The 16176-nt window shown below is 38.9% G+C and overlaps 1 protein-coding gene across 1 annotated transcript in view; it reads right to left on the bottom strand.

Moving 5' to 3' along the window:
- Positions 1-15021, bottom strand: part of LOC128641854 (melanin-concentrating hormone receptor 1-like) — a 235382-nt gene extending 220361 nt beyond the window's left edge. The window contains exon 1 of the mRNA XM_053694415.1: positions 14937-15021. Within this exon, the coding sequence (XP_053550390.1) occupies positions 14937-15021 (85 nt within the window). The remainder of the gene's footprint in view (positions 1-14936) is intronic.
- Between the last annotated feature and the right edge of the window lie 1155 nt (positions 15022-16176).

The raw sequence follows: 16176 nt of genomic DNA, 5'->3' as shown, positions 1-16176 counted from the left end.
TCTCTCAGTACCACTGCTGTACTTATCCTGCACTCTGCACCGTATCTCTCAGAACCACTGCTATAGATATCCTGCACTTCGCACCATATCTCTCAGTACCACTGCTGTACATGTCCTGCACTGTGCAATGTATCTCTCAGTACCACTGCTGTACAAATCCTGCACTGTGCAATTTATCACTCAGTACCACAGCTGTACATATCCTGCACTCTGCACCGTATCTCTCAGTAACACTGCTATAGATATCCTGCACTCTGCACCATATCTCTCAGTACCACTGCTGTACATATCCTGCACTCTGCACCGTATCTCTCAGTAACACTGCTATAGATATCCTGCACTCTGCACCATATCTCTCAGTACCACTGCTGTATATATCCTGCACTCTGCACTGTATCTCTCAGTACAACTGCTGTACGTATCCTGCACTCTGCACCGTATCTCTCAGAACCACTGCTGTACGTATCCTGCACTCTATATGTATATGTATCTAGGAGGAAGGAGAACAGCACACCTGTTTGTGGGGCACAAATTAAGATTTGCCAAATCTTTTCAATCCAAGTGATCATACATCCAAGCACTTCAGCCACCAGAATAAATCTTTGTTTAAAAGACCTTTATTCTCATTTAGTTGGGTCCAAAAGTTTACAGGAACAATATTTCGAACCTACAATAGTCTCTTAGTCATGTACACTGATTGCATGCAGGTTTGTTCCTTTTATACCCTCACCTGGATAATACAGAGTTCTAGGTAACATTATAGTGACATCTACTGGTAACATATTGGTATTACATCTTTCAAATCCAATATTAACCCTTAATGTACCAAACTCCAAAAGTTAAAAACATAGGTAAAGTAAAACTATTATATACAAAAAAAATAATAAAAAAACAATATAACACAACAAATATATGTCATTTTGCAAAAATAGATTCCAATCAAAGTCTTTATTAAGACCTTTAGGTATCATAGTGTCCAATTTATTTATCCAATACATCTCCCTTATTTTTAGAAGGTGTTCCCTGTCACCTCCTCTCCTGGGGACAGCCACTTGTTCAATAACCTGAAACCGAAGTTGGCTGATGTTATGTCCCCTGGAGAGGAAGTGAGAGGAAACAGGCTCTTCTTTATTTTTGCGTCTAATGTTTCACTTATGTTCTGTAAGTCTATCTCTGGCCCCTCTACAAGTCTCGCCAATATAAATAAAACCACATGGACATTTGATTAGATAGATAACAAATGTTGATCTGCAAGTGAGATGCTCTCCAATCTTGAATTTGTTACCATTGGTTGGATGGTAAAAAAATTCTCCTCTGATCATTAATCCACAGTGGCTACAATTCAGGCATGGGTAACAACCAGTTTTGGTACTCCCTATTGTTTTTTGTATAATTTTCTTATTACTTCCAATATCTGAATAGACCAATTGGTCTTTGAGACTTTTGTTTCTCTTAAATGCTGTCATAGGCATATTTTTAAAGGCTTCTATTTGTGGATTACAGTCCCTAATTATATGCCAATATTTCTCTTGTAAGGTGTATCCAGTCCACGGATCATCCATTACTTGTGGGATATTCTCCTTCCCAACAGGAAGTTGCAAGAGGATCACCCACAGCAGAGCTGCTATATAGCTCCTCCCCTAACTGCCATATCCAGTCATTCTCTTGCAAACTCTCAACATAGCTGGAGGTAGTAAGAGGAAAGTGGTGTAATATAGTTAGTTTTTTCTTCAATCAAAAGTTTATTGTTTTTAAATGGTACCGGAGTTGTACTATTTTATCTCAGGCAGCATTTAGAAGAAGAATCTGCCTGCATTTTTCTATGATCTTAGCAGAAGTAACTAAGATCCACTGCTGTTCTCACATATGTCTGAGGAGTGAGGTAACTTCAGAGGGAGAATGGCGTGCAGGATATCCTGCAATAAGGTATGTGCAGTTTAAGTTTTTCTAGGGATGGAATTTGCTAGAAAAAAGCTGCTGATACCGGATTAATGTAAGTTAAGCCTAAATACAGTGATTTAATAGCGACTAGTATCAGGCTTGCTATCAGAGGTATATACTCTGATTAATGTGCAATATAAAAAGTTTGCTGGCATGTTTAATCGTTTTTATATATGCTTTGGTGATAAAACTTATTGAAGCCTAGTTTTTTCCACATGGCTGGCTTGAATTTTGCCTAGAAACAGTTTCCTGAGGCTTTCCACTGTTGTAATATGAGTGGGAGGGGCCTATTTTAGCGCTTTTTTGCGCAGTTAAAATTACAGACAGAGACATTCAGCTTCCCTCAGCAGTCCCCTGCATGCTTTAGGACATCTCTGAAGGGCTCAAAAGACTTCAAAAGTCATATATTGAGGAAGGTAAAGCCACAGTGGAGCTGTGGCAGTTGTTGTGACTGTTTAAAAACGTTTTTTTCAATTTGTTAATCCGTTTTTTGCATTAAGGGGTTAATCATCCATTTGCAAGTGGGTGCAATGCTCTGCTAACTTGTTACATACACTGTAAAAATTTCGTTAGTTTAACTGCCTTTTTTCACTGTTATTTCAAATTTTAGCAAAATTTGTTTCCCTTAAAGGCACAGTAATGTTTTTTATATTGCTTGTTTAACTTGATGTAAAGTGTTTTCCAAGCTTGCTAGTCTCATTGCTAGTCTGTATAAACATGTCTGACATAGAGGAACCTCCTTGTTCATTATGTTTAAAAGCCATGGTGGAACCCCATATGAGAATGTGTACTAAATGTATTGATTTCACTTTAAACAATAAAGATCAACTTTTATCTTTAAAAAATGTATCACCAGAGGATTCTGGCGAGGGGGAAGTTATGCCGACTAACTCTCCCCACGTGTCAGACCCTTTGACTCCCGCTCAAGGGACTCACGCTAAAATGGCGCCAAGTACATCAAAGACGCCCATAGCGATTACTTTGCAGGACATGGCGGCAATCATGGAGAATACCCTGTCAGCGGTATTAGCCAGACTGCCTGAATTCAGAGGAAAGCGCGATAGCTCTGGGGTTAGACGTAGTACAGAGCGCGCAGATGCCTTAAGGCCCATGTCTGATACTGCGTCACAATATGCAGAAGCTGAGGAAGGAGAGCTTCAGTCTGTGGGTGACATTTCTGATTCGGGGAAACCTGATTCAGATATTTCTACTTTTAAATTTAAGCTTGAGAACCTCCGTGTATTGCTTGGGGAGGTGTTAGCTGCTCTGAATGACTGTGACACAATTGCAGTACCAGAGAAATTGTGTAGACTTATGCAGTGCCGGTGTGTACTGATGTTTTTCCAATACCTAAAAGGTTTACAGAAATCATTAATAAGGAGTGGGATAGACCCGGTGTGCCGTTTCCCCCCCCCCCCTCCTATTTTTAGAAAAATATTTCCAATAGACGCCACCACACGGGAGTTATGGCAGACGGTTCCTAAGGTGGAGGGAGCAGTTTCTACTTTAGCAAAGCGTACCACTATCCCTGTCGAGGACAGTTGTGCTTTTTCAGATCCAATGGATAAAAAATTAGAAGGTTACCTTAAGAAAATGTTTATTCAACAAGGTTTTATCCTGCAGCCCCTTGCATGCCATGCGCCTGTCACTGCTGCTGCGGCGTTCTGGTTTGAGTCTCTGGAAGAGGCCTTTCAGACAGCTACTCCATTGACTGAAATACTTGACAAGCTTAGAACACTTAAGCTAGCTAATTCTTTTGTTTCTGACGCCATTGTTCATTTGACTTAACTAACGGCTAAGAATTCTGGATTCGCCATCCAGGCGCGTAGGGCGCTATGGCTTAAATCTTGGTCAGCTGACGTGACTTCAAAGTCTAAATTACTTAACATTCCCTTCAAGGGGCAGACCCTATTCGGGTCTGGTTTGAAGGAAATTATTGCTGACATTACTGGAGGTAAGGGTCATACCCTTCTTCAAGACAGGGCCAAATCAAAGGCCAAACAGTCTAATTTTCGTGCATTTCGAAACTTCAAGGCAGGTGCAGCATCAACTTCCTCTGCTACAAGACAAGAGGGAACTTTTGCTCAATCCAAGCTGGGCTGGAAACCTAACCAGTCCTGGAACAAAGGCAAGCAGGCCAGAAAGCCTGCTGCTGCCTCTATGACAGCATGAAGGAACGGCCCCCTATCCGGTAACGGATCTAGTAGGGGGCAGACTTTCTCTCTTCGCCCAGGCGTGGGAAAGATGTTCAGGATCCCTGGGCGTTGGAGATCATATCTCAGGGATATCTTCTGGACTTCATAGCTTCCCCTCCTCAAGGGAGATTTCACCTTTCGAGATTATCTGTAAACCAGATAAAGAAAGAGGCATTCTTACGCTATGTGCAAGACCTCCTAGTTATGGGAGTAATCTGTCCAGTTCCACAGTAGGAACAGGGACAGGGTTTTTATTCAAATCTGTTTGTGGTTCCCAAAAAAGAGGGAACCTTCAGACCCATTTTGGATCTAAAGATCTTAAACAAATTCCTCAGAGTTCCATCGTTCAAAATGGAAACTATTCGGACCATCCTACCTATGATCCAGGAGGGTCAGTACATGACCACAGTGGATTTGAAGGATGCTTACCTTCACATACCGATTCACAAAGATCATCATCGGTTCCTAAGGTTTGCCTTTCTGGACAGACATTACCAATTTGTGGCTCTTCCCTTCGGGTTAGCTACAGCTCCAAGAATCTTTACAAAGGTTCTGGGATCGCTTCTGGCGGTCCTAAGACCGCGAGGTATATCAGTGGCCCCTTATCTGGACGACATCCTGATACAGGCATCAAGCTTTCAGATTGCCAAGTCATATACGGACATAGTTCTGGCATTTCTCAGGTCACATGGGTGGAAGGTGAACGAGGAAAAGAGTTCTCTATCCCCACTCACAAGAGTCTCCTTCCTAGGGACTCTGATAGATTCTGTAAAAATGAAGATTTACCTGACAGAATCCAGGTTATCAAAGCTTCTAAAATCTTGCCGTGTTCTTCATTCTATTCCGCGCCCTTCGGTGGCTCAGTGTATGGAAGTAATCGGCTTGATGGTAGCGGCGATGGACATAGTGCCATTTGCGTGCCTACATCTCAGACCGCTGCAACTATGCATGCTCTGTCAGTGGAATGGGGATTACACAGATTTGTCCCCTCTGCTAAATCTGGATCAAGAGACCAGAGATTCTCTTCTCTGGTGGCTATCTCGGGTTCATCTGTCCAAAGGTATGACCTTTCACAGGCCAGATTGGACAATTGTAACAACAGATGCCAGCCTTCTAGGTTGGGGTGCAGTCTGGAATTCCCTGAAGGCTCAGGGATCGTGGAATCAGGAGGAGAAACTCCTCCCAATAAATATTCTGGAGTTAAGAGCAATATTCAATGCTCTTCTAGCTTGGCCTCAGTTAGCAACCCTGAGGTTCATCAGATTTCAGTCGGACAACATCACGACTATGGCTTACATCAACCATCAAGGGGGAACCAGGAGTTCCCTAGCGATGTTAGAAGTCTCCAAGATAATTTGCTGGGCAGAGACTCACTCTTGCCACCTATCAGCAATCCATATCCCAGGTGTAGAGAACTGGGAGGCGGATTTTCCAAGTCGTCAGACTTTTCATCCGGGGGAGTGGGAACTCCATCCGGAGGTGTTTGCTCAATTGGTTCATCGTTGGGGCAAACCAGAACTGGATCTCATGGCGTCTCGCCAGAACGCCAAGCTTCCGTGTTACGGATCCAGGTCCAGGGACCCAGAAGCGGCACTTATAGATGCTCTAGCAGCGCCTTGGTTCTTCAACCTGGCTTATGTGTTTCCACCGTTTCCTCTGCTCCCTCGACTGATTGCCAAAATCAAACAGGAGAGAGCATCAGTGATCTTGATAGCGCCTGCGTGGCCATGCAGGACCTGGTATGCAGACCTAGTGGACATGTCATCCTTTCCACCATGGACCCTGCCTCTGAGACAAGACCTTCTACTACAAGGTCCTTTCAATCATCCAAATCTAATTTCTCTGAGACTGACTGCATGGAGATTGAACGCTTGATTTTATCAAAGCGTGGCTTCCCCGAGTCAGTCATTGATACCCTTATACAGGCACGAAAGCCTGTCACCAGGAAAATCTACCATAAGATATGGCGTAAATACCTTTATTGGTGTGAATCCAAGAATTACTCATGGAGTAAGGTTAGGATTCCTAGGATATTGTCCTTTCTCCAAGAGGGTTTGGAAAAAGGATTATCAGCTAGTTCTTTAAACGGACAGATTTCTGCTCTGTCTATTCTTTTGCACAAGCGTCTGGCAGAAGTTCCAGACGTTCAAGCTTTTTGTCAGGCTTTGGTTAGAATTAAGCCTGTGTTTAAACCTGTTGCTCCCCCATGGAGCTTAAACTTGGTTCTTAAAGTTCTTCAAGGGGTTCCGTTTGAACCCCTTCATTCCATTGATATCAAACTTTTATCTTGGAAAGTTCTGTTTTTGATGGCTATTTCCTCGGCTCGGAAAGTCTCTGAGTTATCTGCCTTACAATGTGATTCTCCTTATCTGATTTTCCATTCAGATAAAGTAGTTCTGCGTACCAAACCTGGGTTTTTACCTAAGGTAGTTTCTAACAAGAATATCAATCAAGAGATTGTTGTTCCATCATTGTGTCCTAATCCTTCTTCAAAGAAGGAACGCCTTTTACATTATCTGGACGTGGTCCGTGTTTTAAAGTTTTACTTACAAGCTACTAAAGATTTTCGCCAAACATCTACACTGTTTGTTGTTTACTCTGGACAGAGGAGAGGTCAAAAAGCTTCGGCAACCTCTCTTTCTTTTTGGCTTTGGAGCGTAATACGCTTAGCCTATGAGACTGCTGGACAGCAGCCCCCTGAAAGGATTACAGCTCATTCTACTAGAGCTGTGGCTTCCACCTGGGCCGTTAAAAAGGAGGCTTCTGTTGAACAGATTTGCAAGGCGGCGACTTGGTCTTCGCTTCATACCTTTTAAAAATTTTACAAAATTTATACTTTTGCTTTTTCAGAGGCTATTTTTGGGAGAAAGGTTCTACAGGCAGTGGTTCCTTCCATTTAAGCCTGCCTTGTCCCTCCCTTCATCCGTGTACTTTAGCTTTGGTATTGGTATCCCACAAGTAATGGATGATCCGTGGACTGGATACACCTTACAAGAGAAAACATAATTTATGCTTACCTGATAAATTTATTTCTCTTGTGGTGTATCCAGTCCACGGCCCGCCCTGTCTTTTTAAGGCAGGTCTAAATTTTAATTTAAACTACAGTTACCACTGCACCCTATGGTTTCTCCTTTCTTGGCTTGTTTCGGTCTAATGACTGGATATGGCAGTTAGGGGAGGAGCTATATAGCAGCTCTGCTGTGGGTGATCCTCTTGCAACTTCCTGTTGGGAAGGAGAATATCCCACAAGTAATGGATGATCCGTGGACTGGATACACCACAAGAGAAATAAATTTATCAGGTAAGCATAAATTATGTTTGTCTCACAATCTGATTAATTTTGGGACTAAGTCAATTATACTGAGTAATAAAAATTAGCCTCTCTTGTTCATCAACTTTACTTCTTTTGTTATTTTTTTTATCATGTGTTATAATTTCAGTTTGAATTGCATTTTGTAATTGTTCCTCTATTAATTTGGATGGATATCCTCTTTCTTTAAATTTATCAGACATTTCTTTTAATCTCAATTTGCATTTAGTCTCGTCAGTCACTATGCGCTTAACCCTTAGATATTGGCTTTTAGGTATAGCTTAATGGTATGAAAGCTGCCAAACTCTAATAAGTTGTTTTTATCTGTGGGTTTAACATATAAATCTGAATATAAAGAACCATTCTCCATATATACATGAGAATCTAAAAAATTAATTCCTGTTCCACTCATTTCCAGAGTGAATTTAAGGCCTTGTACTGTGTTATTCAGATCCTCAACAAACTCTACCAGAGTTCCAACGTCACCCAACCATACACCAAAATTATCATCTATTGTCCTCCACCAGGAGGCGCCATAGAGCAAGAACAACTTATTGGAGTAAACAAAGTGCTCCTCAAAGTTGCCCATGAAAATATTGGCGTATGTGAGGGCGACGTTGGAACCCATGGCAGTTCCCTGTTTTTGCAGATAAAAAGTATCCATAAAAAGAAAATAATTGCAGTGCAATATGATAGTTAACAAATCTACCAAAAATTGGATCTCTCCCGATGTATATTCACCTTCTGATTTTAAAAGATTTTCTACTGAAGAGATACCACTTGTGTGTTTTATTGAGGTATAAAGGCTACATACATCAATAGAGAATAATATGCATTTATTACTAAAATGGCCATATTGGTAATAAATGCAAATTATTCTCTCTTAATAATTTTTTTCCTAAATGTTGTGGAAGTGGGGAGTAAACATTGCCTTTACATTGCGGTCTATGGGAACTGTGTGTTCCCATAGACCTGTATATATATATATATATATATATATATATATATATATATGTATATAATTATATACATATACTGTATATTTAAAAATGCTGCCCATCGTTGTGCTACTTACCCCCTTCCCTGTGTGATGTTCTGATGCCAGTGCACCTTATTATTCCCTGATATTACAAAGTGGAGCGCTAATACCATCTGATTACCATACTGTACCCCAATAGCAGGATCTTTAGGCAACTGTTTGGTTCACCTGGCATTTACACCTGACCTGGTGGTCTTATGACACTTCCACCATCATTGTTCCATCACAGCATACTTATATATGCCTTGCTCATTAGCTTACAGTATAATCCACCATTTATATGAAAACCACAGAAAACCGTTATCTATCTTCCTCAGTACTAATGAAGACTGAAATCAAGGCTATAGGCATCTATGTAATGGAGGATATTGATGTTAGATTCAAAGTTCATGAATAGAATGAGTATGACAAGAAATGTAAAGTATGTTAGATACCAAAAAGCTCCAAAGCTTGCATTTTCTCCATTCATTTAAAACTAACCTGTAGTAATTACTTAAAGGGGCATATTTATCAAGCTCTGCACAGGGCTTGATGGCCTGGCCGCAAATCTGCAGGGGGCGGTATTGCACCAGCAGTTCACAAGAACTGCTAGTGCAATGATAAATGCAGAGAGCGTATGCTGTCGGCATTTCTCGATGTGCAGCGGACATGATACGCAATATCGGATCATGTCCGCTTGCACAATGATAATTCGGCCCCTATGTCTTCACTGAAGAGAAGAGTAAAGTAAAACGTACTACTGTCCAGTGTTCATTCCTGCTTTTTTTTTGGCAACTACATTTATTTTTGTTAAACATCATATTCCATTGACTTATCCATTATTTCATTTTATAAAACCTTATATGGTAAGCTCTCTTTTAGATGGTGACATTTCTATCAGATATTGAGAATCCAATCATCAGTTCTTGGTTCATTCGGGGTGATTGTCAAGCCTAGAGTCCACTGCCCATTCACCACAAAGGCAGGTGGACAGGTTTACAAATTTGATACCTTGTTCATCTGCAGTTTATAACATGGGGCACATTATATCCACTGAGAAATCACAACAGAATATCTCATATAGTAACTCCTTACATAATGATTCATAATTATATGAATAGATTGAAAATAATATGTCAAATGCCAATTTCAATATGTAACTTATTAACTATAACATACATGACCTTATAGTCAAAAACAGGGTAAGACTCACTCAATTACTCAATAACTCTCTTCAGTTGCAACACTTTGTTTTTCCAATATCATTAAAGTAATTCACAAGATTTAGAATATTTTAGATATCACAGATATTGCATCTTAGATACAGAGAGGGTAAATAGATAAGGAGCTTCAATACAGATTGAATTAGCACACTCATTAGTTTGTGTGTGTATATCTATCTATCAATCTATCAATTATCTATCTGCTATCTATCTATCTATCTATCTATCTATCTATCTATCTATCTATCTATCTATCTATCATCTATCTATCTATCTACCTGTCTATCTGTTATTTATCTATCTATCTATCTATCTGCCTGTTATTTATCTATCTATCATCTATCTATCTATCTACCTGTCTATCTGTTATTTATCTATCTATCTATCTGCCTGTTATCTATCTATCTATCTATCTATCTATCAATCAATCAATCTATCAATCATCTATCTGCTATCTATCTACCTGTCTATCTTTTATCTGTCTATCTACCTGTCTATCTGTCTATCTATCTATCTATCTATCTATCTATCTATCTGCGTTCTATCTATCTACCTGCCTATCTGTTATCTATCTGTCTATCTATCTACCTGTCAATCTGTTATCTATCTGTCTATCTTTCTGTTTATCTTTCTATCTGTTATCTATCTATTATCTATCCATATCTATCTATCTATCTCTATCATCTATATTTCAGTCGATCTATGATCATTCTATCTATCTATCTATCTATCTGTTATCCATCTATCCATCTATCTATCTATCATTGCGCTTAACTTGTAATACCAGCGCACATTAGCGTGCATTGGTATTACAAAGTGGAGCACTAATATCGTTTGCACGCAAGCGATATTTAGCGCTCCCCTTGTAATCTATCCCTTATTGTTTTTCAACTCCTATCGACTTTAGTGGGAGCCAAAACACAACCATCTGCTTCCATAATTTAGCTAGAGTAAAATAAAAATCTGGCAGCTTTGAAAACTGTTAAATAGTGTCAGCCTTTTTGCAGCTGTTTATTGGCCAACTGAAAATGATTAACATCAACAATGTAAACTTGGCCTTATTGATGGCCAGATTAGAAGTGGAGCGCTAACAGTTTCGCGCAAGCGATAAAGGGGTTTATTGCGGGTGTTTGCACTTGTCGTGTTTACCGCTCATATTGAAAGTTGAAAGAAAACACAATCGCTTATGCGCAATTGTGATTTATGCTAGAATGATGACCGCAACCTGAGAGCACTGGTTAACTGTTTTGCAAAACAAAGAAGTGTCACAAAACATCAAAAATACATTAAAAAGTACAGTTACATTCATAACACTATCTAATAAAAAATATTAAAAAAAATTGCACAAAAAAGTTATAATGGCTCAAAGATATGAGGTTTCAGGTGTTAGTAAAAAAAAGGCTGCAAAGGGATTTATAATAGACATACATACATATCCTTGCCTAAATATGTATATGTATATATATATATATATATATATATATATATATATATATATATATATATATGTACATATGAATTTATGTATTTATATGGGTATCTACACTATGTATTCACTGTAAATATTTCCCATTCCAATGTTCTTCAGATAGCAGAATTTGTTCTAAGTTTTTATAAATAGACATTCCTATAAATATATATATATATATATATATATATATATATACAAAACATGGCAGGGAACTGCACTCTCATACCGGACCGGGTACACATCCCATGACCCTGCAACATGCTCAGCCCTGGGTGCCACTGGCACTCACAGGAAGCTGTGCTGTCCCTAGAGCCACAAGCAGTTAACCCCAGACAGGTCTGGGTGCAAGAACCATAGGGAAAATTACAAAACAAATTAATACAACACACAGAGAAAGTCTAGCACTCACTTACAAGCTCTCAGCTAAGATTTAAAAGCAAAAATGGAAAGGTTAGTCACCGCATCTGGCCAAATGGGACAATCTCAGGTACCACGTCAAGGTCCTTTCCAATACCTGAGACCCTAAAACAGCCACACAATGCAAGCTTTCAAATCCAAACAAACTGAAAACAAGGGAAGGGTGCACAGGAATATGTAACCACCCTAGATATATACAAAACACGGAAATTGTTTTGTAATTTTCCATATGGTTCTTGCACCCAGACCTGTCTGGGGTTAACTGCTTGTGGCTCTGGGGACAGCACAGCTTCCTGTGAGTGCCAGTGGCACCCAGGGCTGAGCATGTTGCAGGGTCATGGGATGTGTACCCGGTCCGGTATGAGAGTGCAGTTCCCTTCCGTGTTTTGTATATGTCTAGGGTGGTTACATATTCCTGTGCACCCTTCCCTTGTTTTCAGTTTGTTTGGATTTGAAAGCTTGCATTGTGTGGCTGTTTTAGGGTCTCAGGTATTGGAAAGGACCTTGACGTGGTACCTGAGCTTGTCCCATTTGGCCAGATGCGGTGACTAACCCTTCCATTTTTGCTTTTAAATCTTAGCTGAGAGCTTGTAAGTGAGTGCTGGGTTTTCTCTGTGTGTTATATATATATATATATATATATATATATATGTATATAGATATATATTTTATCAGATATATGTAGAAATATTTATGAATAAATATAGCATTTTCCTCTATGTGAAGAACATTGGAATGTGAAATATTCATTTTCTCATGTTGGGTTAACGCACATGAGAATATGCAATCGGGTTTGCGCGAGTGTGTTAGTTTTTTTTGCTCTATTGACTTCTATCGGGGAATACGTGAATGCGCACGCCATATTGTAAGTTTAAAAACAGTTTACTTTCAACTCATAATACAAGCGCAAAAGCTTACTTCTAGTGCAGTTAACGCTCGAGCAGTAGTGTTAAATAGTGCTCCACTTGTAATCTGGCCCTTTGTGTGTAGATATTTTGCAATGCAATTTCTTTCTGATGTATTTATTAAAAAATACTTTCAAATGGCAAAAAAAAATTCAAAATTACATTTTCATGATTTAGCTCTGTTACAAAATGTACTTTGTTCTTTTGGTATCATTGGTTGAAAAGAACACTTAAATAGGCTCAGTAGCAGTAATGCATTACTTGGGGCTAGCTGATGATTGGTAGCTATACACATATGCCTCTTTCCATTGGCTTATCTGATGTGTTTATCTAGTTCCCAGTAGTGCATTGCTTCCCAGGCATTAAACATATTTATGCAGAAGCAACAGTGCAATATTAACATCCCCTAACATATTAGAGTATTTTATATTTTACATTTTATGACCCTTTAATTTCCTTTTCCTTTTATATTTGTGCTGCTTTTACTATAGTCTCATTTGCAAATAGAATAACCTATTTGTGATCTATTTATGTTCACTGTACTTACAATTTAATAGTTATTTTTCATATTGACAATCAATACCTATTACCTACAAATAATTTTAGGGCATTGTTCTCTCCAAAACAATCTATTCACATTTTATATCCGCTATAAAGATAAACTAGAGCAGTTATTGGAAGAGCTAATTAAACAATCATCAGATTTATAGGAATCAGCAATAAATATATAATGTAGTCCAATTTGACTACAGTCACCATAAAACATTTCTTTGTAAATATACTGCATATATATTTTTTTAACATCAAACAATGGGCAGCTGATATTTGTAAACCTCTTTACCAGGATAGTTCCCTTGACAACAGAGTTTACTCCAAAAGCACTATATATTACAAATCATATCTCCCTTCAAGTGACTTTTTTCTCTATAGCATAAAAAAAACCTGACTTGGCTAACCTTTCTCACTCAGTTAATGAAATCGTTCAAATATTAGGAAAACATTCACAGCATTTTATTTTATTGTTATATCAATAAAGCTATACAAGTTTTACACAGGTGACAAAAAACATTTACACGTTTCTTCCAGGAAATAATTATTTTGGTCATCATCTTATTTAGAACCATTAGAGACAAGTAGATTGTGGGTTAAAATTGTCAAGTGAAAGTTAAAATACTACGATTTTATTTTTATAATATTTGGTATTGCCAGATTTTCTTTTAATCCTTTCATGACCGGGTTAAAAAATTTACATCGGAACAGCGTAGTAGGCTTCAGGACAGCCGTTTGCGATGACGTTGTATTCCGTCATAACGGCTTTAAAGCCCAGTGCCGTTGTGACGGAATACAACGGCATAACGGCATTAAAAGGTTAAAGAATGGTAGAAATCTCACAGTGTGTAGATAGATAGATAAATAGATAGATACAATGTATACATATATGTGTGTATATATATATATATATATATATATATATATATATATATATATATATATATACACACATTTTTAAATAATTTGTTAGCAAAATGTGCATTGTCTTGCAGTCCAGGGATATACCCTTTAAAAAATATTTTCAGTGGCATATTTTTTGCTGTTGGCTAGTATAAATGGATAAAAATAAGCTCCTATACTCATTAATTAATCGCTATGCAGAATACTCAAGGGACAGGGTTCTGGATCTTGCAGAATGCACTCCAACTTTTCTGATAGCAGTGAAAGAAAAAAAAAGATTTTCAGAGGTAAATTACAGGAATAGCTGACAAAATAAATCGTGAAAATGCATTGCAATGTATTTTGTTTTTACCATAGATAATTATACCTTAAAGGGACAGTCTACTCCAATATTCACTAGTTTTGCACAGCAAACATGGTTATATTAATATAATTTTACCTCTGTGATTACCTTGTATCTAAGCCTCGTTTGACAGCCCCCTGATCACATGGCTATTTATTTAGTATATATTGACTTGCATTTTAGCCAATTAGTGCAGTGTCAGCCACAACTTCACAGGAGAGAGCACAATGTTATCACATGAACTAGCAGTCTCTTTTTTTGAAAATCTAATAAAAAAAATGTGATAAGAGGCTGCCTGTAGTGGCTTAGAAACAGGCAGAAATGTAGAGGTTTAAATGTTATAAAGTATATTAATATAAAAATGTTTGTTGTGCAAAGCTGAGGAATGGGTAGTAAAGGCGTTATCTATCTTTTTAAACAATAACAATTTTGGAGTTGCCTGTCCCTATAAATTAAAGAAAATATTTAGTTTAACGTTCCTTTAAAGTAAGGTTTAGATATTAAACATCAAACCCAGGTAATTCCAGAAGTGAAAATATCATTAATTTGAGGGATTTAATCTCAGTTTCAATCCTTGGTTATTTGTGCTTCAAAGTGTTATGTTTCATAAGAAAGAATAAGAAATACACACAGAAACATTGTCACATTTCCAAGTATTTACCTGCAGCTGGTGACCCTGTTCCAGTCAAATTGGAGTCATTAAATTCACAGATGCCCACGGGAAAATCTCTTTCCAGCTCAGCCATCTCCCTAGAACCCAAAATGAAAAAGGTTTCATAGCAGGTCTATATCGCCCACTGGTGTGTTGCAGGCTACAAGCTATTGTGCTTCCACAGCAGAAAATAAATTGTTTTTAGGAACATTAAAATGCTGTGCACAACTACAAAGGAATAGTAACTGTCATGAGATGCAGGACATATGCAGGACACAGCAATGATGGTACAACTCTATTTTATTACAGAGCATAGCAATTCACATCTAGACAGGTTGATTGTACTAAACTAACTGCGACACAGATACCGGACCTAAGCCCCGCCCCCAAACTAGTGACATCACATCCTGCTCTCATCACATCTTCCCCTTTTTCAAAGGCGAAGCATACATTTGCATATAACAAATAACAAGGTACACAGAGTATACAACAACATTTTTGTTTTTGAACATTATATAAACAGATAGATTAGAAAACATGAACAAATAAATTACATCCTGACTTGGACATCGGGGTAGACTACCCTAGTCCACAGTGACCATGGGATTATTCTGCCCATACTTCCGGTCACTGTTCTAGCTAAAGTCAGTCCCTATATCGGGCCGGAAGTTTCACCACTCTTCCGCTCGAAGTAACTTTGCATGAACTGTCCTCTGATACAGAAGATGGTGAATTAGAGTCTGCTGGAGGCAAAGATATATCCCCGCTGTGATCTTGCTGAGGGGAAGGCACCTCTCTTAGAACAGGGGATCCCACCGGCGGTGGTACTGAGGTATCCGGTTCCAGACTCTCAGGTACAGGCTGAAGATGTCTTCGGTTACGGCGTGTAACCGTCCCTCCCTCTGTAAGGACTGTGTAAGACCTTGGTTCTGGAGAGCGGCCCACTACCGTAGCAGGCGTCTTCCATTTCTTCTCATCATCCAGTTTAATTCTGACACTTTGGCCCGCTTTCAGTTCCTGTAAAGGCCTGACAGAATGTCTCCTGTCGTAGAAGAAACGATAACCCTTTTTGGCCTCTTCATCCCTCCTAAGGACTTCGTCCCGAGGAACAGGGCCAGGCGGCTTGAAGACACCCACTGAGGGTAAAGTGGTGCGAATCTGGCGTCCTAGCATCAGCTGTGCCGGGCTAAACCCGGTGGCTTGAATGGGCGTCGCCCTGTATGACAAGAGGGCTAGGTACGGCTCAGAT

The sequence above is a fragment of the Bombina bombina genome, chromosome 11 (assembly GCF_027579735.1).
Source record: "Bombina bombina isolate aBomBom1 chromosome 11, aBomBom1.pri, whole genome shotgun sequence".
Lineage (NCBI taxonomy): Eukaryota > Metazoa > Chordata > Amphibia > Anura > Bombinatoridae > Bombina > Bombina bombina.
Note: the sequence above shows the minus strand (reverse complement) of the source record. Positions and strands in the feature narration are given on the sequence as shown.